The sequence below is a fragment of the Strix aluco genome, chromosome 4 (assembly GCF_031877795.1).
Source record: "Strix aluco isolate bStrAlu1 chromosome 4, bStrAlu1.hap1, whole genome shotgun sequence".
Taxonomy (NCBI): domain Eukaryota; kingdom Metazoa; phylum Chordata; class Aves; order Strigiformes; family Strigidae; genus Strix; species Strix aluco.
Window position 1 is genome coordinate 17,232,024 of NC_133934.1, and position 24,205 is coordinate 17,256,228.

The 24,205-nt window shown below is 34.6% G+C and overlaps 1 protein-coding gene across 16 annotated transcripts in view; it reads right to left on the minus strand.

The window, feature by feature from the left end:
* TAPT1 (transmembrane anterior posterior transformation 1) overlaps positions 1–24,205 on the minus strand; it is a 50,630-nt gene that overhangs the window by 20,891 nt on the left and 5,534 nt on the right. For 5 of the 16 annotated variants that reach the window (XM_074822187.1, XM_074822189.1, XM_074822191.1 and 2 more), the window contains 8 exons: positions 20,195–20,313; positions 17,714–17,776; positions 16,051–16,117; positions 15,376–15,403; positions 7,153–7,315; positions 3,516–3,651; positions 2,573–2,670; positions 2,346–2,415 (listed from right to left, as the gene is read on the minus strand). In XM_074822187.1, the coding sequence (XP_074678288.1) occupies positions 2,346–2,415; positions 2,573–2,670; positions 3,516–3,651; positions 7,153–7,315; positions 15,376–15,403; positions 16,051–16,117; positions 17,714–17,776; positions 20,195–20,313 (744 nt within the window). Of the gene's footprint in view, positions 1–2,345; positions 2,416–2,572; positions 2,671–3,515; positions 3,652–7,152; positions 7,316–15,375; positions 15,404–16,050; positions 16,118–17,713; positions 17,777–19,938; positions 19,979–20,194; positions 20,316–24,205 lie in introns of those variants that run through there. The other 11 variants (XR_012623040.1, XM_074822183.1, XM_074822184.1 and 8 more) reach the window with 10 other exon arrangements.

Consider the following 24,205-nt stretch of genomic DNA (forward strand, 5'->3'; position numbering starts at 1 on the left):
CACCCAAGATCACTGGACCTGAGACAAACTGAAATCTGGGGTGGTGATCCAGATTTCTTTGACTCTCTTTCTCTCTCTTCCTTTTCTTTCCTTACAGATTTATAAGAGACCACATTACTTATTATCCTTTTCCAAGTTTAAATTGTTTCCTACCACAAGTAAAACATTTTAATTGGTCGCTTGGTTCATTTCATCTTAATTTAACCTGAGGGGATCACAGAACCTTTACAACTCTCTGGGCTCTCCAATGTGGTCACAACAACAAGGCACTCCAAAGGCTAACTGGAAGCTCAGTCCACAGGACCAGACTAGCCTTAGTTCTAGGGGTAGGATATAGCATTGGCACAGCATGCCAATGCAAGATGCACTACCATTTCAGCTGCAGGAAATAAAACATTTAAAGGATAACAAAGTTATCAGAATACATGAACTGAAGCACTGATCCATCCTTACTGAAGCTGTGATGCAGTAAATCTGTTCAAGTTCAAAAGAGGTGAAAATCTCTCCTAAAAACCTGTTTACATTATTTATCTATGAGAAGAAAAACACTGCTATTTATAACCATACTGAGAAGTGTTCCAGCAAAAGTTATCTGTTTGAAGGGAATAAATGAGCTTGTTTTGTGCACTCTTCTATGTGTGTACTCACCTGCTTCCATCCTGGTATAACGAATGCTGGTATAATGAATGGCATCACTTTTTCCAACAAGTGATAAAGAGAGACCTGATATTGCTATTACGGGTCTTCAATAATAATGTCTAGCAATAAAATATTGATATACATTTCTTCTACCATACTATTGCAGGTGCTTTTTATGGAGAAAATTACTAGCCATTTCTAAGAGCAGTCCCTCATTTATTTCAAGACTTAAAATCAAGAAAGAGGCCTCATCCTGAAGTAGGAAAGTTAGGTATATACTTACAACTATTTTCTGGGAGTATTGTGATTTATGAAAGAAAATTTAAGAAAACTCATCTATGTTTTCTGTCAATATTTTAGTAAACATCACTTTTAGATATTCTCACTGTAAATTTAAATAAATTTAATTTTTAAAATATAAGTATTTAAATCTTGGAAACAAAAATACTTACTATTAACACAGAATAAACATCAACCCAGCTGGGAAAATCAGTTTTTTGGGTTTTTAAGAACTTCTATGAGGTAGATTAAAATTTAGTGCTAATTTTTCTGTTATGTGATATATTTTAAGATTTTATGTAAATAGTCTTTCATCCAAAGCATCACAAAATAATTGCCATTTAACATTTGCATGTAATATCATTGAAGTTTGCAGATGAATTTGAAAAAAACCTAAAACCAATCACATCAATAGCCAGAATTCAAAACCTGAAGCAAGCCTGCTGAAAGTTTAACTCTTGATAAAAAAATCCAAATAATTATTTTTAAATAAGCAGCTACATTATATTAACCTATTGAACATTTGAGTTTTCCGATTTAAAAAACTAGGAGTTGGAATGAAAAAATATATTCTATTTTGTTTGCTTACCCATATAAATAGCTTTGACCAAAAAAGTCATATGCACAAAAACCAGAAATATGCTCTAAGATCAGAAGATATTACGAGCAAAGAAGCTCTAGTACAACCTTAAAGTGTAATCTTTCCTATTAGTTTTGAAACCAAGAATTCAACAAATATTTCAGATGGCTGATACCAGTATTAGAAAGAACCTCCATCAAAGCACACCTGTAACAGCTTTTCCTCAGTAGACATACTGAGTAAGAGTTCCCAAATTTCATACTAAGCAGCAACACAGTTAAGAAGTGCCAGAGGCATAACACGTTTCCTAAGTACCCTCTACTACTATCTTGATCGCATGTCAAAAGTTAGTAATCTCTGGTATTTCCTTCATAAGCCAGCTACTTCATCTTTACATTCTTTTTGGCAAGGGGGAAAGTATTTCAAGATCCATTCTCCCAACTGCCAAACAACATGCATTCCAAGATCAATGTCAACATAGCACACTACAAAGTCAACTTTTTGGAATCAGAACACTTCAGACACTTTGAAGCATGGGTATTTTGAATACCATATCTTAAATCTTAAATTTGTATTTAATAACAACTTTAGCACACAGCCAATAGGTTGTTTTAGCACCTCAAATGAAAACCAGCCATTTAAGCAAAAACAGTATTCCTAGAAGTGGAATTCCAGTTTTGTCCTACTGAACCAAACAGTAATAGAGGAGATGAGGAATTCAAGTCAGAATGCTCAAATTCACCAAGGTAAAGCTGTTTTAACAACAATATTAAACAAATGAATAAATTAAAAAGAAAAATCAGCCTCTCAATTCACATTTTCACCTGATTAGCACAGCTATACATACCGCTATTTGACATTTGAAAAAGATTGTTCTTCTCAAACTTCTTGAAAACACTTCCTTTTATTTCAACAAACTGCAATTTTTAAAAACAGTTCGTTAGTTTTTTATTGATAAAAAAACTGATATAAACAAATCGGACAACCAAATAATATACAAATAGACATATGATTCACAAAGATGAAATATGTTAAAAAAATTAGGGTAGCTATATAACAAAGCTACATACTTACGTTATTGGACATCATGATGGTAAGCAGTGATTTATTGTGGGAGTTGAAGGCCACATTAAGGGTTGTTGCTTGAACCATTATAAGAATAGCATGCAGGACTAGATAGCAGGGTTAAGGAAGCATATTTGGAAATAATTTCCCCGCACAACAGTATTGAACAGCACCAAAACTGTAACTTCCTATTTTGTTTCCAAAGTTTAGCAAAAAAGTTTCTATCTCCCTGTTAACTGGATTTACAGCAAGACAGTACTTTACCTATGCAATATACCCACAGTGCTTTGTAACGTGTTAATTTTTTCTTGTTTTAAAAGAGCCCAATGACATTAGTCATGAGAAAGAGCAATACAACCTGAAGGAAAAAAATCTGAGACAAAGAAAGATTCAGAATTAGACTAAAGATTTCAGAGAAAACAGGGGTAAGTACAAGAATTCTAAATTCATCACAACATCTGTCTCTTTACATATAATTTTCATCAGTTCACAGTAAGGTTACTTCACACTGAACTCATCTGCATCCTGAATATTCATTAGTTTATCCCTTCATTTGAATAAAATGTTCTCAAGCTAGATGTTTGCAGCATTCCACTAAATAACAAAACCCCACTGTCTCCAAGACCCTATGACCCAAAATACTCAAATACAAATCTGAAATCAAAGGTTCCATGAACTATCCAATTACTGTTTTTCATTTTACTACACATTTAAAAAAATCTGTCTACTACTGCAGTGGTATACCATTATGAAGGTTTTTGGTTTTTTTTAAACAGGTTAAAAGGCTTTTTCATTCATTTAAAAAACCTGCAGTACTGCTTACCTGAAAGTAAAGGGACACTGATTTAGGAATACTATGAATTTTTCAAATATATTAAAATAAATTAATGCAGAGCAATTACTCTGTAATTTAATTTAGAAAATTTGGCAATTTATTGAAGAAAAAGGATACAGACATAGAGCACTGCCATGAAGAAGTGAGGAATCACACCTATGTGAGCTCTTTTTCTTTCCTTAGGTTCTGTAGCTGTCCAATAAAGAGCATCCAAAATATCTTGTCCAAATGAAGAAAACAGACGATCAGCCACCTAAACAGGAAGAACTTTTTACTGCCTTAAAAGCAATGTTTTTCTCTCCAACACTTGAATATGACACCGTAAGTACAGCTCAACCTAAAAATGTTTCACATATTTATCACTCTCCGTCTCTTGCTCATTCCATTTCCACTCTGGATTTCACAGTGATATTGTTCCTTTTGTATACTCAGCAGTTACTTTCCCCCTCAAAGTTACCATCCCCTTTTCACCAGTATTTACAATATATAAACATGTAGTGTTATCTTAGATGCTTCCTTGAAAGACATACAAGCACAGTTCAAACTTCAGCCTTTGATAATTAGTATGGAAATTAATTAGGGAAAATTAGTTTGAAAAACCTACAAACATCTGAAGTGTAACCCAAAGAACATATGCACAAGTAAGAAAAAAACCTAGCAGTAATTCTAAAAAGAGGAGGAACATCAACAGCAGTCTGAGCTTGTAATTCAATACCACAGCAAGAAAGGTGACATGGCGTTCCACCAGTTCTCAACCCTTCATCAGCAAGCATGTAGAACTGAAGAGCATTACAAGGAAAGACTTCTTCCTGCTTATACACTGCAGTTCAGTAATTTTAGAACTAAGCTGCATAGGACATCAAAAATAGCACTTCAAAAATTAAATTTGGTATCACAAGGCACGTGTCAGGCTGAAAAAAAGAGGTATCTTTCATTGCTTACTAACTCAATCAGATGGAAATAGTTAAATATGAAAAATTATCTCTACTTAATAAAGACCACTGATATTTCCTCTTACTGCAATTTTGAACGTGTTAAAACAACAGGAGGCAATATAGAACTAAGCGCATGATGTACCTGCAAATATTGAACCATACCTATTAACTAGAAAATAAGTTCTTGGGATGACATAAGTAAACCTAGACTTGGTGTCATTTCTCAGCTTTGTTAATTAAGAGTTCTAAAGGTAAAGATATTGAAGAGAGAGAAGTCCTTTAACTTATTCAAGCCAACATTTATTGAAGTTTCCTAAAATATGAAGGCTGAATTAAAATAATTTTTTACTGGATGCCTCAAGTAAACTGTACTACATGCTACTCTAAGCATCGCTTATGAAATAAAATTAACAAAAACATGAGCTGACAATTTATTATAAATCTGAAGTTCAAACACCCATCAGTTTGAGAGATATTTACAGTGGTATTGTTTTCGGCTTTTAAATTTTATAAATTAAGGTGGTCTGCATTATTTGGTTCCTGCTCATTGTGATGACCCATTGAGGAATTACACCTGGTGCAGTAACACCAACTACAGAATGCTCGGAGTTTGGTAAGTTTTTGTTCACAATATTGTGAGGGTTTTAATAGATAAAATGGTGGTTTTACCTTCCTTTTTATTTAAGCAGTCCTTGTTTCTTAGCTGACAGGACAGAAAACATTAAAACCCACCACACAATATTGTTGCTTGCTTTTCCAAATATGACTTACCTAAACCCTACATGCCGGCTCCAGGCTCCAGCAGAATTCCGTGGTGAGTGCTGTCACCAGCATAACGCACACTGGGGCTTCACAAGGAGCAGGAGCCGGTGGGTCTGAATCTAAAAAAAGAAAAGTGTCATTTAAGCCACATGTGCTGAATGCTCCCCTTAGGCTATCTATATGGAGCATTCAGCACATAATTGGAAGATTTTGCATTCCTCATATCTGTCCAGGACAATATTCCCTGGACTTGCCAACAGCCGAAAACATTAGGACATTGTAAACATCTCTGTTGTTCGGTAATTTAACCAAATTAAAAAGATCTTCCTATTTCGAAAACTTGTGGAAATGTAAAGTTTACTACTTTAAAAAAAAGTGTACTTAACAGTTCCTTAGAACACTTTGCTTGCATTAGTAGCAAAGACTTATAACAAAATTCACTGAAGTAGTTTAAGCAAGCCAATATTCAAACTGTTGAAAGCTGCCTATCAACCAAGTCCTTCAGTGGGATCCCAGGACATTTTCTGCCAATACTGTGGCTGCAACCTACCACAGTAAAAAAGCCCCTTAAAAAATACACCCTCTGCTTGGCATGTGGGGTTTCACAAGACACCATGGAAATTAAATACTGTTTCCAACTTCAAAGTCTAATGCATTTTTTTGAATAACTATGAGTGGTAGCAGACTTCCCCCTTTCCTAAAGAAAAGGAACTCAGGCAGCACTTCTTAGTTGAGACACACACTTTTGGTTCTGCCAAATGTAGCAAAGAAATTCAACTCTTCATTCAAAATGGAATGACACATGGCTTCCAATTCACAGCAAAGACTGCAGCCTCTTTTCAGATTACGTGGTAAGCACATAGTGCTGTACTTTCTCAGCTTTAAGAGAAGTGACTTGAAGTGGTCTTGAAATAAAGAGAAATGACTATTTTGAGCACATGGATTTATTTAGTAAGTGATAATTTCTCACAGATTATGGAACTATATATAGATGAATACTTCCCAACACAACTAAAATCCACATAGTAACTCAGTGCCAATTTAATATTTCTACATGTTTTTCAGCAACTCTAAAATAGAAGGAAACAAAACCCTGTGCATAAACAACTGAGGTGGTCTGTCTGATATTTATTTCATTTAGGATAATGAAGTGTGTTCCTTATGCAATATTTTCATATTTTATGAGGAAAGAGCAAATGTCTTTAGACAAAATATTCAGATTTTGCACAAAGTGTAGCCCCATTTTAGCAGTCTTCAAAGGTATAACAGATGTTCAAACAAGGATTAACATGTTATTCAGAGATCACAGAATCCTAGTAGAGTAACTTTTGTGTACAAAGCTCTGAGTCCTTCTAAGAGATTGTATTCCTACTATGTCCTATGTTTGCAGGATGGAGATAAGACTGTATCTATTAAAACATTTACTTTGTGAATCATCAATCACAGAATTGCAATTAAAAGTCTCCTACAGAAACAACTTTTTTTCCCCAGAATTTCTCTTTTATCTTACCTACCAAACCACAATTTCCTTTTCTTGTTTCACTGTATTCATTCAACTTACTGTTTATGTACTCAGACTTTTTTATGCTAGCCAGGACTGAGACAGGTTAAGCAGTAACATGTCCTAGCTTACAATGAAAGCTATACTTCCATAACGAAGAATTAAAAAACAAATTCCATGTCTTCTACCACCTTCATTCTCTGCTCTCTCTCAGGATCTTACCACTACTTCCAATCAATAGTATCTACTTTTGTCAGTAAGGTCAAACCTCATTCATTTCACTTCTTGCATTTCAGTTTAAGACATGTCTTCTTCCATTTCCAGTTTTCAATTTTCATTCAACTAAATTAATAAGCTCCAGGAATTAGGCAATATGAAACAGTATCTACAAAACTTATTTTTCACAAACCTGTCTGTTTCACTGCATCTAGGTTTATTAATACGGGTGTGTGCACATTTATGAGAACACGAGATATTCTAAGTACAAATACTGTAATACAATATTTTAGACAGTCTGAAAAAAGCATGCTCGATATTCTGATGCCAACATTCTTACCTCAAGCATGTTATAGATGATGTAGAGCTTTATGACAGACTGTCCCCTTATCAGATGATACATCATAGAGTAGTCAACATAGTGCATCATGAAGTAGCAGATGACCAATATAACTCCTTTGAGAATGTCACATACCTGAGCAGGTTGTAGCAAACGTCTATCACTGAAATACAAAGGCCAAAAAGTTCCACTAAGTGTCATATATCCACAAAATACCAATGTTACCAAGTCAATAGGAATTTATAGAAGCTATTAATCAAAGATGTAATTTAATGTAGTTTATTACTGCCCCCTCCCCTGCTCCTCACTCCAACACACAAGAAACACCACGACAGTTATACACATTAATAGATCACGCTCCTGAACAGGACCACATTCTCTTATCTGCTACATCCATTTAAGTTAAAATACTATATTTCTTGGGTAAGAGCTCCCACTGGTTAAGAACCTTTCGCATGCACGTCCTTTGGCTTTTAATTTACCTTCCCTCTTCCAGCCAATTCTACATATCATTTTGACTTCCTCAGTTACAGAAATTGTATTTGCTATAACCAAAAGAAAAAGAAATTAAGTATTCATCTCCAGTTTCAGTATAATGAACCAGATGCTAAGGAATAGGTACTAAATGCAATTCCGTATCTTCTTTTAGCTCTAAGCTCTGCAGCAATAAGTGCAAACAATTTGACATCAGAGTCTGAGGTTGATCTTGAACCAATGCAGAAGCTTTCTACCTACAGTCCCATAACTAATCCAGAAGACTAAATGAATCATTACACAATTTCATCCTATAAACTAAAACTACAGGAAGAAAGTAGCTTTGTCTCAATTGCCACAATAGCAGCCTTAAGCATAACGAATTTGCAAGGCAGTATTTACTTGTCTATTTACTTAGTTTAGTGTTAATAGGATGGAAAGCATTTTAAAAGTCTTCAAAGTAAATCAAAAGGTTATCTGAGAATTAAATACAAAAAAATAGGGAAATAATTTCTATTACAGGTATTTCTTTTTAATATACACTGAAAGGCTTGTGCAGAAGTTAATGTTTCACAAAAGTCAGAATCAGTTAGCAGAATGCAAGTTATGAATTTTCATTTTCTGTATTCTTAAAATCAGTAAGTTATCCAGAGATTAGACAATAGTCCCATTAATTTTTTTCTAAACAGGTTGTCAGTTTAAGTTGGTAAAAAATTCATGCTATTTTTAAAAAAACATCTGAACAATTACTTATGACCTCTAGGAGTCAAGGCATTCTACAGACCCTGCAGACAAGTCAGAAATCCCAGCCACCTGACTCATTCTATTTAAATACATCAGAGCTAGAGTGTTATACTTCAGGTTTCTTTGTTGTCTTCCATTCAAAAGAAAAAAGCCCCGAAGACAGCATTCATGCATTATAACACTCATGGAACCACACAGTGTCATTCTACAATGGGCAAATATATAATGCTCATTCTGGGCGTATAGCACAGAAGTTTCCAGAACTCTCACATTTACTATTACACTTTGAACACAGAGCAACTGCTCCTTTTGTTATATACTTTTTACTGCATAATCTGTATTCTGAATAATAGAATTCAACCCGGTCCAGCACACCAGAATTGCTTAGAGTGGCTTTCTCACCCTAAGAGACATTTTCTTGCTCTCAGAAGTCATCCAGTAACAGTAACCACACCGCATTTTATTTAAGACCAAGTCCTTGACAAAAAGCCTTGGTGAATTTTCTTCGTTCCCCCCCCCCCCCCCCATTGGGTTTTAACTGAAAACACCAATTTAAAACTTGAAGAAAACTGAAAATGTCCATTTTTCAGCACATCCAGTATTTGCCTGCTGCTTAAAGAACCTATGACTATGTTCTTGCATGACACACAAAAAATGCACTCTCTCCAGCCTGAAAAATCACAATTTGAAAGTTTGTTGCCCTATTTAACTACATCTGACTTAAATTATTATACTTATTTAAATATATTAGCATATATTGAAGCATGTTTATGATTATGATTACCATTCATACACTGAGTAACACAGCATGTTCCCTTTTCTCCAACCTACTTCAATTTTGGAAGCATACTCACAACATTTCAGTATGACACCCCAGGCCAACACTCATACTTGGCAATACAGATTGGGATAAAGTAGTAAAGGTATTATTACTCCACAGCAGTAATGCCAGGTCTTAGCATTTGAAAAAGAGAATCAGAATTTGTTGCTCAGAATATTAGCATCTTCATTATTCCAGCCAACACCTACCTTATCACTAGAGAAGTAGTGAGTACCTGGTAGAGAAAACCTGACTAGCAAAAGTCACCCACTATGTTTTAAGTTTGGGATGGTCTCTTGTTGAAACACACTAGTAAGCAAAACCCGTTTATGAAGTTTCTGAAACAGTCCAGAAAGATTCTCACAGGAAAATGCTCTGATATCCACAGATCAATACACACTGCAAATTATCATGTTAAATATTTTCTAGCTTACAAATAACATCAAAGATGCTCAACCACCAGTACAGTCACAAGTCGCAGTTATTCTGTACTGTTAACCCTATCAGTCTTCTGCTTATGTTGATTTTCATCAATATGACTATACTCAACTGAGTAAAACCAACTCAGGAGAAGCTGATGTAAAAGCGGATTGCAACCACCACAGGGAAATACAAACTCTAAGAACAAACTACACACAAAAAAGAGTAAAACTGCTCTTCTAAAGGTGCCCTCAACTCTGAAAACTAACTCAGGAGAACAATGCCATATGAAGGTGCATCCAAACTTTCACACAGCATCCTATATACCGGAAAGACAAAGATATTTTGAGAATGTGATGCGTACAGAACAAACTGAGCATCACTAGGGTTCAATTCAAATGCTGCCCAAAAGGGTCAAATCAACTACACTTGACTGCCATGTCTTGCAGGAATTAAGTTTTTGTAGAACAAGAGTACATTCAAACAGTGTTTTTAGACAATTTTACCTCTCGAAGTGACTTGGATTTAGTTTCTCAGTAGTATAGAGATCTAGAAAAAACTGCAGCAAATACTCCATTTTTTTCCCTGATGTTTTAACTAAAATTACACTCTATTAATGTTTTATTCAAAGCTGTGCAATAACTTCTTGTGCTTCTCATCCACATGAGAAGCAGAACCAACAGTAATGCTGTGACAACTTCTTCTAAACACATCTTTAAAAGGAGTTGCAAAAATATCGTTACCATTTCAATTTACTCAGTTTGATGACAGAAGAGCTGTTAGCATCTCTAAACCCTCATCAGTACAAAGGATTACTGCAAAGGTTGAGTACAGAAAACTGCTTTCTAGAATGCAAAAAGAGTAAGAAGATCCTGGCATTTAAAATACATTCCCATGTTCTTTCATTGTACACTAAGACTGTCCCTTCACACTGACTAGGCAAGTAATCTACGGTCTACAATTAACATGTTTCCAATTGAGACATATTAACCATGACTACTGCATAAATCCACAAAAGCACTTCTATTGCAGCAGAATCCTTTTCCACTCTGGCTAATAACATTTACAAAAGGATTTTGAGGTGTGGTTCTGAATATAATATAAGGGATAATTATTTCCCACAAAGACAAGGAAATGGATTAAGTCTAATGATTTGACACCTTTTGGCAAATACACAGAACTAACTGCAAAGCCTGCAGTTATGAAATTATGCAGTTTTAGTATATGATCAGGCTCACATTGGTTCAATCTGTATTTGTCACAAATCATTCCTATCCTTCGCATTAAACTGTTTAATACATATAAACACACATAGGCTGATGGAATTTTATGCCTGTCATAAAAAGTCTTAGCCTACCCACTACACAAATTACATTTTCTGCATTCATTTTTCTCAATATATGTTTCTAGTTATTGTTTCCAGTAACTACTCATTGCCAACACTGGAAAGTACTTTCAGAACAATCTTGAGCACAAAGTAATGAGACCTTGTGATTTATATCATATACAAATTCATAATGATGTATTCATCCACACCATGAGTACTACAGAATCTCAAAAAAAAAAACCCCAAAGAAAAAAGCTGGTATCAGCCAAGATATGACAACTACACAGAGGGTCAAGAAACAAACAAGAAATACATAGCATAGTGCTGATAATACTTTCAATATCTCATTTGAAAGTAGGGAGTCAAGAAGTAAGAACTACACAATACTGAGCTACTGTACAATTCTAGAAACCATTTTAACAGATATTTGAGAAGTTGAAACAGCTTAGCTCGTTTCAAAAGACATTGTATTTTTTACAGTCGTGCATGAAGTGTGACAATACGAAGGAAAGATTTCACATGAAAATGTTACGGGTGTTTTTCATGCGTGAGAAAAGGAGAACAATAAATAAAGAGCATAACTATCTTACTTTATATTTAATAATTCCAGTTATAAAACAGCAAAATGTAGAATTTTTCTATAGAAATCAGTTGGTCTTTTCCTTCAAAGCTATCCCACACATACAGTGATGCTGCAGAAGTGAATTAAATATTAACATTCTCCCAGCCTTAGTGAACTCTGCTCTTAAAAGAGCCTTTGTCCAAGATGCAGTTCCTCTAATATCCTACTGGATTCTAGAAATAATGTTATATGAATTATTTCACAATTTGGCTGATTACACAGCTGAATATAATTTAAATTACAACTTTCACATCTCATAAACCAGTAAATATGTGGATTCAGGGCATTTGGACTGTCCTTGAAATGCACCTTAAGATACACAATTTCTATCTTTTCACCTAATTATTTTCTGCCATTATTCCATTATTACTTCTAACATTTTTGCTAGAGGTTATGGTCTCCAAGATGCTCTTTACAGAATTTTACAAGTGGTTTCATTATGCTAAGCCTCAAGTTCCCACATTTAGCTGTAAAGACTAGACTACCAAGGAATCAAATTTTTAAATTAAACTTCTTCAAAGTACCTTAATAGTAAAGAGTAAGGCTTATCCATTCTTTCTGTTATCCACTACATAAAATCTTGTACTGCTTTACTATTAGTAGCACTAAATACACTGAGCTGATTAAACATGACATGATCCTTCAACCTGCATGATTGAAGAGCAAAAAATCCAAGCATTCCTCTACAGATAAATGCTCTCACAACTCTCTCACACTGTAACACTAACTAGCAAATTAAGACAACACAATAAAAACACACATGGGGACTTCAATATTGTACAGCATGTACTTAAGATGTTCAAACTCCTCAGCCTTTGGGTACACTTACCATTACATCTACTAACTGACAGAAAATCTCCACTGAAAGAACCCCTTATGCCTCCAAATAATATAATTATACAAATGCATGCTTAAGGGGATATACAAGCTTATTATTCATTTTAATATAAGAAACTGATGTGCGAGCCTTAATACTATACCTCCCTACTCCGCCACAGCATGCTTCTGTTTCAGCCCAGTCAATTAACAAAAGAAGCAGCATGCCAAGCTCAATGCTTATCACACAGTGTTTGAGGCAGTTGAAAGTGAAACTGTGGTAAAATTTATACAGTGCACTGACTGACATCAACCAAGAACTAGGAACTGAGAAAACCAGTCTGTTACAGAAAAAAATTACTTTTCTCAACACAACACGTAAGCTCAAGGTTTACATGCTTCAGGCTTTCTAGTTTATTGTTTATCTACCTTGAGATGCATTTCGGAAGTGTAAATCCAAGTCTTTCCTCTGTTTAGAAAACAATTGGATCTGTTTATGTCCTCCCCCCTTAGAAAGCTAAATCCACGCAAGTTCCATTATAAAGAGTTAGGAAGATTTACTTTGCTATTCTATAAAATTAAATTAAAATACTATCAAATTAGAATACTACCAAATACTCTGGCTACACACAAATTTGTTCTATACATTTTAGGAACAACGGCAACAAAAATATTTTTTTTTTCCATGATTACTTGTGGCATTTGTAAGAAGATCCACTCTAAGTGTTACAAAATTAAGAGTCAAACTTACTTCAAGATATACATAAAACAGCTACCCAGTGAAAAACAATTTGCTGTGAAAAACAGTGTTCATCATAAGCAATCTCCTCAGACAAGTGAAACCTTAAGGAACTAGTTACCTGAGTGTCATTTTCAGGGTATGTCTATCTGAGACCATACTTGAAAGGTCATGAGCCACATTTCATATAGTAATAAGAGTTCTGTCTCCATCTACTGGTTGAAAAACATTAGGTTCAATCATTCATAAGGACTATGACCATACAAATGGTCATGCTACTGATACATGAAGTTTGGGACTGTTTCAACTGAACATCATGTTGGATTTCACAGTATTTTTCCTTTAAGTTATTAAAGAAGCAGAACAGCTCAAGGCTTTAAGTGTACTGGCATCTACCCCACCAATCCTCTTTTTGTTTCAACAGCCGTACAATTAAAGTTACTTAGCAGTAATTAGAGTATTATTAAAAATAAATCACAGTTTACTGATATTTGGCTTTAATATGTTACAAATCACAAGTAGCTAATGCATGTTTGCTTAAGTGACTGACAAAAAAAACAACATATGGTGTTAAGTGTTTTAATAAGCCTTGCTTATTGAATCTAAAGTGGTTAAACCATTTGGAACATAAAATGCACTCCAGGACAAACAGGACTTTGTTCTTACTATAAAAGAAGTCTAAAAATCTCACTATAGTTGTCTATGGTACACTCTTTAGCAACTGTCACTGAAAAATGAACATTTTCACTATATTATATACAAAGTAACCTGTAGTCAAGTATACTTGTCTGAGTACTTAATTACTTTAGCATCTAATGCATAGGCACTCTGCATACATTATTTTAAACTTAACTCTGCACTGACTGCCATATGCTATCATACAGCTTCTTCTGTCTTTCGGGTTTTCTCATGCTCCTTAATTCTTCATTAGTCTGATTACATATGGTTTTCCAGTCACCTTGTACAATTGTTTGGGTTTTGATTGTTGTTTTTTTTTTGTACTTGGGTTTTTGGTTGTTGGTTTTTTGTTTGTTTTTGTTGGTTTTTTTTTTTTTTTTAATCAACAGTAATTCAATACATTTTTCCTGTTTAATTTCAGTTTATTGCATTTTTTGTTGGTTCCTTTAGTATAGTCTTACTCAAGTAATTCAATTACTCTATACAATTACTCCTTCATAGTAAGCACAGACAAAATTTCCAATACTGATGTCATACAATAATTTAAATATATGAATACACTGTCATTGCAATAATGCTTTAGACAAGTATTTTAATCTTAATAAAATAATGAACTTAACCACCTGCATACATATACATTTATAAACCCTTAAGATAACAGTATTATTTCTATAAACGTTACTGTACTTCACACTATTAAAAAACCTTTTCATCTACATAGCTTTATTGTTTGGCTAATAACGCACTGGAGAAGTGTTTTAGCACTGAGGTTACAAGTTTGAGCAAGTATTTTGCAGTGAACCTTTTCCAACTGTATTATTTATTCAGTATTATTAACACTTTGAAATAGTTAGACAACCACTGAGGTTTATATTAATTAATAATATATTTCAGTTATTGAAATGGTGGCATAGTTAAAGTTTTGTTTAGATGTATCTTTTCTTTCTCCACTTTTACATCACAGATACTTGTATGGAAACAGAACTGTGGGGTTTTGTTTTACATGCAGATATTTAGTCTTGATCAAAGAAAGCCTTAATCCTTCAATGTATCCTTCGTAAATGAACTGTGGTAGCATAAATTTCTAATCTTATACAACGCATTAACAACAATGATCAGATTAACACATAAGGGGATATTTTCCTATTATCATACTAAGTAAAGAAAGATGTCAGGGAAACAAAAACCAACCAATTTTGTCTGAGGAGCACACCTGCCCATATAGCTACACACTAAGAATTTTCAAAATGCACAAAGTGATCTATACAAAGTATTTTCCTACAGTTATGCTCAAGTTTGGAATTAAGTTTGGCTTCAGGAAGAAAAACTATTTTGATCAAATCTAATATCCAGTTTGAAACTCTAAATTTTTAAAGTGATAGTTCACAGTATGCAGGACTTCACTGTTGTAAAATTGTAAGATATATTCACTTAGTGCTGATAAAAATATGTCCCAAAAGGAGACTTCTGACAGAGAGTTAAGTTTGCCAATATTAGATGGCATTTTCTTTCTCAAACAATAAAAAGCCTCTACATGCACACAACACAGCACGAGACCATGCTAAGAATGAAATGAAACCAACCTTGCTGTTAGGCCCCGATGACAGCTGTCTCAAAATAAATAAAAAAAATGAGGTTTCAAATAAGTGCAAACTAGAATGAGCTTTCATTAAGCTTTTATTTTTTTTAATAACAGAATCCACTATAACCGATGTCAGTAAATGAACATATGCTGAAGTGCATTATGCAGAGAATCAACTTCAAGTCTAATACTAAGATACCAGGCAATGAACCTTCAGAACTCCCCAAAATTTATGTTAAGCATTACAAAAATCCTTCTTGAAGTACACACAAAAATATAGCTACGAACCTGACTGAAGCATTACTTAGAATAAATGAAAAAAGCTTAAGGCACTATAAACTAAGTACAGCAGGGGCTATAGTTTTTCCAAGATATCCTATTTTAAATTGGGCCGAACTGGTGTACAGGCACTCCACGCAAAAAATGTTTTAAATCTATTAAGATCACAACCTATTTCCATACTGATGTAAAGTTACATATGAAAATATACCTACCATAAAGAGCACTGAATCAATTTCATGTGTTGGTTATTGAAGCTGTTGGTACTTCCTTTGAAGTATGTTAACTAATCTAGCTATACTATTCATTTGTAATCAGTCTTTTTACTGATTACATGTAGATGTGTGAATTTGGCTGACAGCATAGAAGGAAAAAAAGAAAATCAGGATTTACTCACCAAGGAGGAATCCCTGTGACACCACATTCCATCCTATAAAGGAAGTGAAAGTGCTCTTCCCTTCGGTCTGATTTACAAGAAAGAAAGAAAGAGAAGGTTGTAATGTTGCTACACTATGCACTGTTATGGAAAGGAGAAAGGAGTACTTGATCTGAAAGCTTACTGCAGAAAATACTGAGTGCACCTGCCTTTTTTTGGTTGGTAGAAAGCCACACATTTTGGTGGATAGGTGCACTACTTTCTCAATGAACTTAACCAGACAATAGGAAGTTTATGTATTTAACAGCTACAGCCCTTAGCAAAAAAAAAAAAAATTACGTTTGGGAATAAGTGTGCAACAGAGGTTCAAATTTATTTAATAACCTGATAATACGAACATAATGTCCATAATAAGAATGCCAGCATATTTGTTTGGTTTGTTTGGGTTTTCTTTCCTGAGATGCTTTCTTTCTACAGTTTCTTTCTTGAAGTAATGCTGTTCTATTTATTTTCTACTGAAAAGCATGAATCTATGATTTCACAGGAGGGCAATGCGAATTTTAAGAGGTACATACAGTACAGCTGAAGTTAATGATGTTATTGCTGACAGGACCTAAATTCACTTATTTCAGGGAGAAAAGAACAGAGTAAAAGAAAAACACAGAACATATTTACAATCTGTATCTATTTCCACACGGAAGAAATGTAAAGATCTTGTCACTCTATCTTCACATGTAAGAAAACTCATCATCTACTTCTGTATTTTCTTGAGAAAACTAGAATTTGGAGAAAAAAAAAAGTCTCATTTTTCATAACAAGTCCTTACTTGCTCTGTGGACAAGATATAAAATGCCTTTAAATGTAATTAAATTGGGAGTCCCATCAGAGTTTCACTAACATACCATTTTAGCTTTCGTATCATGATTTTTTCAAATAATACAGAAGAGCTTTTCCACATTCCCACAAGAGCTTTTATTGGTGTGCAACATATTTTCAAGAAAAACAAAGTTAGCTCTATAAAAGTGTTTCAAAACAAGCAGAGATATTAATCTGCCCAGAATCCCTGGGTCTGAGGTATTAATAAAAAAAAAGTGTCTGAACTGTAAAAGGAATCCGTACCCTTTCAGCCACAGGTAGTTAGTTTTAGGAACCTATCATCAAGGACTGTAATTCTGAAGACAACTCCACCAGGTCCACTTCTCTCTCTACCTTAGATTTGTTGTTCCAGCAAAGTATGTGCTTTTATTTTAATAAAATGAGAGTAGTTTACAAGAGTCATTTAGGAAACTTCTTTCCATGACTTGGAAAAAAATACAGCAGAGCTGATTTTTTTGTAATTTCACAAGATGTAATTTAATTTTGTGAAGTGTTTCTTAATTTTTTTAAGAGCACCCTGCTATTTACAGACCATAGCAGTAATGAAGTGGCACCTGCCCAAACTACTACAATCTGATGATTCAGCCTCTGCCAGTTTGACCACAGCAATTTAACCAGCAGCTTAGTTTACTTAATGTCAGAATCTTGGATTCTTCTGACTGGAGTTTCTGAAGTTTTAAGAGTCTCTCTCTAAAATAGCTATGCTAACACCAATATAGCTCTGACAAATACACAGAATTTAATTTACTCAAAAGGAAAGATCATTTGATGAAGAGTGAAGACTTAGCAGTCAAACTGAAGCACTTACACTGTCTAGGCAGAAAAAACAAATTTCTTTAAGATACATTACTCTCTGTTCCCTCTCAGAGCTCTGTAAAACAGAATATTAAAACATGTGAAAGAGGCTATAAAGCACTCCCTCTACATTTAAGCACTGCACAGAATACCACAGACAGGAATTAGCTCATCCTACATAGAATGTGGGTTTATTGTTTTAAAGTACTAATGGGTAAATATAATCTTTTTCTATACTGAAAAGAGCAGAAAGTTATGAGAAAATAAATGAAAAGTAAACTGCAAGGGAGACGGGAACACTCACTGTTCAATCACTTCACTGAGATGTTGAGAAAAAAGATGAAGGGAGGAGCACTTTTATTTACTACACAGAATGGAATATGATGTGGCAGGTTCAAATAACAACTAGTCATGTCTCTCAATGCTTACTTGACATTTGTGAGGAAGATCAAGCTCAAAGATAAATAGCCACCTGCTTTGTAAGTACCTTTTGTAATTACAGATGTGTTTTACCTATTGAACTGTATTTTGTTACAAATACATAAAAAATACTTCCTGAGCTAGAAGAAAATCGCGTATCTTTTTTGCCATAACAAATCAAATCAGTGTAACTAGAAAAACAACAACAACAAAAAAACAAAAATCAAAGCACAGGCTCTGAATATTTGGAAATAAGAATCATTACATCTGAAGAAGTTCCATTACATACTATAAATTGTGAACCTTTCTGTAAAAAGCCACCGACTTTAAACCATTAATGAATTAGACAAAGCCTCAAGTAGTGAACAAATAAAGAGATTCTAGGGAAATAAATTCCATAAACATTTGAGGAAACTGTGACAAAAGAAATTGCTTCAGGAGTTGTTACAAAAACAAAGCCTTTCTTCAATCAAGATAATCTCAGTTTCACTGCATCTTACCTGATAACATTTTAAAGTTAACATGGCCAAGTTGAATACTGGATTCCTGCCCTGCCTCACACACTAAAAATACTGTCAAGCAAGCAGACTAAGTTTTAACATTGCAGGTGTGTGTACATATATATATATACACACACACACACACACACACACACGTGAGTGCATATGGTACAATGTCACTTTCCTCAGTATATTGAACAATACCCAAAACCAGAAACTGGTCTTTCAAATTTTTCATTGTAATTTCAGAAGAGCAGAAGACTTGTTTGTCAAAAGCAAAGCTGAGTTTATAAACAAGGAAGAACACTTTTAAACAGAAAAAAGTAGTAAGATCCAAATGATAGGCTAAAAGCCATTACATTTACCTGAATTTTAATATTTTAGCAACAGCTTCTGTACAGATATTTACAAATAGGCACATAATTTGACTTGTCCTCAGGCTAAAACTAAATAGATGTCATAGCTTTTACACAGCTAGGAAAATTATCTTAACATAATGAAAGTCTGAGATTCAGCTCAAAATTAATAGCACAATAAAATATTAAAGACTGCCACCTAGTGCCTATGTTAAGCATCAAAGGACAAACATTTCAACTTAAGACTATACTTTAAAATATTATTTCTTATGCAACTAGACTAGCATTTGCTCTAATCAGACCATACATTCCAAACTATGCATCTAAAAACACTTCACATACAAAGGTTATGAATAATGCAAATGCAAGCAACTCAAAAGAAGTCAGCTACCATAAATCAACTTCAAGTTTGGGGAAATCCAGAATGAAAACCCTGAAGATTTATTCAATGAAATATTACAACATCAATACAAATACTCCTTTTCTTTTAGGCTACAGTTAAGGCTTACACAATCAGCTTTACTGTGAAGCATCAACTTTTATGAAGGAAATTAATTCTATCCAGTTTTTGATGTCTACACCAGAAAGGCAAACCAAAACTCCTATGTATTAGCAACTTCTTCTTAGTATTGATCTGAATATAAAAGCAAGGGGTTAAGAGCTAAAATGTCTTAATATTATTCTGATTAGTTAGTACCATTCAATAACTCTCTAAGATTCTTTGAAGGGAAGAAAATAACACATTTTATACAGGGATCCTTTGGGCAAAGTTTACCACGGAAATAAGGAAAACTGTTGTTAAAAAAAAAAAAATCAAACTTTTGTTTCTGTATCAAAGAGTCTATCAAAAGACATGAGGCAAGTCATTAACTCAAGTCTAAAATCTTAAAACACTGTTCAAATAGACGTTACTTAAAAGAACAAAACTATAGGGTAAGGTCACATCTCTGTCCTTTACTAACCTGAATATGCCTAAGTGGTGCTGTTATCAAACTGTTGTGTCTGAAGGAAACAATGATGACAGTTAGAGACTGGTGGCAAAGCTTAAAGGTCCCATGCACACCTTTGCTTTGGCTAGTTTAGACCAAAACTTCTATTTTACAGTGAAAAAAGTCATTAGTAGTTCAAATGGCACTGAGAGGCCATAAAATTACACACACACATAAATAAAGAAACATTACTTAAGCGTATCAACACCTTTCTCTTCAATCAACTTACCGTAAGCCATAGCAAGGCAAAGTGATGAACCGGAACAATGCCAGAAAAACTCTCAAAGGAAGCAGGGTGAATACATACAGAAAAGCATCCAGGCACAAAAAGATTCCAAAAAACATCAACTAAATTACAAAAATAAAAAACAGAGGTATGTTAGTAGTTTATAAAGGGTTACAAAAAGTTTATAAATAATTATTTTATGAAAAATACATTTACGTAAGACTAATTAACCAAATAAGCACAATATTCTTGTTCAATCAGCTGAACTGTAAGAAAAATAACATAGTATGTACTTGGAAGACTATTCAGCAAAAATTCTGCACCATGAGCTCCAAGCAGCAAAGGCTTTTGCAGACCTCCACAGCTCACCGAACTCAGTCTTTATTGAATACATGAATTACACTTGGATATAACTGTAGGTCATTTTCCAGTGGTGACTTTCCTCTAAGATTACAAAAGTTAATGTTTTTAACCTTAGAAAAAAAATGTAGAGCTGTGTACACATGCACACAGATACTTTCTGCCTACATCCTTTTTAATATGCCTTTATTCCCCTCCCAAATTCTTTACCTTATTTTCTATTGCACAGCTAATTACAGCTGTGGTAGTTCTGCTTCAGAGAATATCCACCTTTTTCATACAAAGAATATAAAATATGAAGAGGTAAACTTGCAGTTGCCTTCAGTTTGAATGCTTTTTCCTTAATTTATAGAAACAGTTAAAGGCGTTTCATTACAGCCACAAGCCAAGCAACTCTGTAATAACTAAGAGACACATAAACTCTGCAATTAGAAAGCTTTTATATACCAGACTCTCCCCATATGACACTCCTTCTTCATCTGCTCTTTGACTGTATCTAAGATTTACTTGAATGGGACTCTCCCCTTATGCTTTTATGCTTCTGTCAGACCAGAAGCTAGTGTTTTTTCCTGCAAGGAAAATCACTTAAAAAGACAAGCTTAACTGGCTACACAGTTAAGACTAGCAACATCTAAGCAGGCCTAGATATCCATGACAGATTTGTATGTGAAAGTTGTATGTACTGCTGATGGGAAAGGAAGACACTGGTTTGGGGGAGGGAAAAGTAAACCAAAGCACAAGTAAATTACTTTAATCTCCCACTATCTCTTTGCCTTTCAAAATACTTTGTCAGCTTGCACAACTGTCAGTTCGTTGTCCAATGAGCTAATATCACCTATAGATACCTTTCTCTCACTCCTATGTATCCCTGTAACTTTGAAAGCACTCCTACAGAGTACACTCCAGTAGATCTGTGCAAGCCACATAAGATGACTGACTCAGGCATATGAGTACTGCTATCATCTCTGAGCTGTTGCTTTTTCTTATAATCCTGTTTCTGCCAATTCTGCAGTCTGTACTTCAATACCATCACAACATTAAGGTCTCTTCCCTGATTCACCTCACTCACCTCTAGTACCAATTTCTAAAATTTCAGAGTTGTCATTCAAAATTATGAGGAGCAGTGGTTACAAATAATGGATGAATTTATGCATTGCATTTTAATATGACAGTAAGTTATCTACTTCTTTGCTAACTTTTAAACCAGGTGCTGAATACCCAAGCACTGAGGATGAATGGATCTGAACATATATCTTCCTTTTTTAAAAAAAAAAAACCAACAAAAAACCCCAACTCCTTAACCCAAGCAAAATAGAAAGATAGCCTGTCATTTTGCCCCTGTACTCTTTGAGGGCATCTTTATAATCTAGAAAACAAGTCTGCATTTTCTTTTTGAATGAGACAGACTTTTTCTCTGCCTCAGTGTAATCACAGTTTTTCACGTTCTATAAGCTTACGTTAATATTTGCAATTATTGTTTAACATCCTCATTTTCCTAATTTTTTACTACATTGCATTTGCACACTTACATGGACCTGTTGAAATATAATCAGCACTGAACCTTTCATTCATTTCCATAAACATTATTTTTGCTGCTACATTCCTGATACTGAGGAGTTAACAGAAAAGCTCACAGAGCTTTTCCATCATCATAACTATACTTCAGCAAAAAAGCCCAAAGTTTAATTTTGAGATCAAGTAACAAGTGTTCCCTTAAGACAGCAGGAATAGGGACCACCCTTTCATTTAGTATAAATAACCCATTACAATGGAGAGCCCCCATTGAAACTGCACAAAAAGCTTGAGTGGAAATAGCATTTATATTACAAATTGTCTAGCACCTCTAAATAAAAACGGGGTATTCAGAACACCAACAGCAAAAATACTACCCTTTTAACATCACACCACACTCCAAAATTATGTACATGTAATAAGTGCATGTTAAAGACCATTTCCTAATATTAGGTTTGATAAATTTACTTCTTTTTATTCTCACTCTGCCCGATTATGATTTTCAATCCTAGTCTGTAATTATACTATTAGGTAGTAAACAATACAAGCCATTAAGAAAATTCTTCTCTTCCTTTCCCAGTGTCTCACATGCTTTATTTCAATTAAGCAGATTTTTGAATCAGTCAAGTGATTCCTGCAATAGGTGATGATTTGTACGCTATTTGGTTTGCTTTCTAGGTGCTCATCATCATACTTTTTCAACGATTTAATTTGATATTGACACTAACTTGGACTAAGGCCAAGCAAAGAACCAACAAAGTTATTTCATAATCTCTCTGTAAAAAGATAACTACCACTTTTTAAACCTACCTTCTTTTTACTCAGTTTCATTCTTTCATATTCAAAGTACAGACTGAAGTTTGATTTACCATGCAAACCCCACCAATTTCACCATTTACAGCATCAATTTTATTCATAAAAAACTGTTGGCCCTCACTTGTTCTTACACACTGAAAGTTTTATTGCAAATCTACAGTGATGATCTTTCAGAATAATTTCTGTAGCTTGGAAACAGCACATAATATTCTATGTAATTACAATGGAGATGATGTAGAACTGCTACGTTGTTCAACTGAGACTCTACAATAACTGGAATACTCTACCATAAATTGAATGAGTAAACAGTGAGTATGTGAAGACGCCATCCCTGGAGATGTTCAAAGCCCAAATGGATCTGGTCCTGAGCAACCTGTTGTAAGTGACACAGCTTTAAGCAAGGGCTTGGACTACATCATCTCCAGAGGTCCATCCCAATCTCATTTATTCAGTGATTTTCTGCAGTAACTGACTGGGAATTTAGTTTTGTAAAACCAGGTCTCATCATGGTCCAAGGATGAATTTAATGATAGTGAAGGGGGAACCTGAGTGCTGCTGACAAAGGGAAACCTACTCTCCCTCCTTCCCTCCTCCGCTGCTCTTTCATCTTTCTACCCTTACTGCAAGCTATACAGCTCCCCTTCCACCCTTGTGTAGGCTCTGGATTCTGAAGAATACTGGTTAAGCAATTCAGCTCACTATCCTAGCAAAGAACAAACAGAGCAAGAAAAGCAAAACATTCACTGCCAAATTATAGCTGATTTAATGCTTAGAATGGTTCAACAAGCACCACAGCTCATGCAAGACAGGCAAAATGCGTAAGACAGGAGACTGAAGTCGGAGGAACAGTGAAACAAGGCTTTTCCTTCAATAAAAGTTCGAGTTAAATTGATTTAGCCCTACGATGTAACTTCATCCTTAGAGATTTTGAGAATTTTAGCAGCATACTTTTAATGTTATCCTTATACTGCAGCCTAGCCAAACCTTATTACCAACGTTTCCTTACTCATCATCCTTGATCATATTCCTGCTGCCTCCCAAATCAAAATGGTTAAGCCAGAATGAAACTCTTCTACATTACAGCACCGGAATTGACTCACTGCAGTGCCAGAATTATACCTAAACTGACATAAAGGAGGTGGCAGGAATGCCTCAGGAAGGGCCATAGGACTGGGATAGAGAGGGAAGATGTGGTAAACAGTGGCAAGAAGCAAAATAGAAGGCTGTGAAAATTAAGTCAAAAACCTTAGACAGAAAGTCATCCACCACCGTATTTTTACAGGACTGAAATCTTCCCACCCTCAAAACATTTCAGACTGGAAAAAA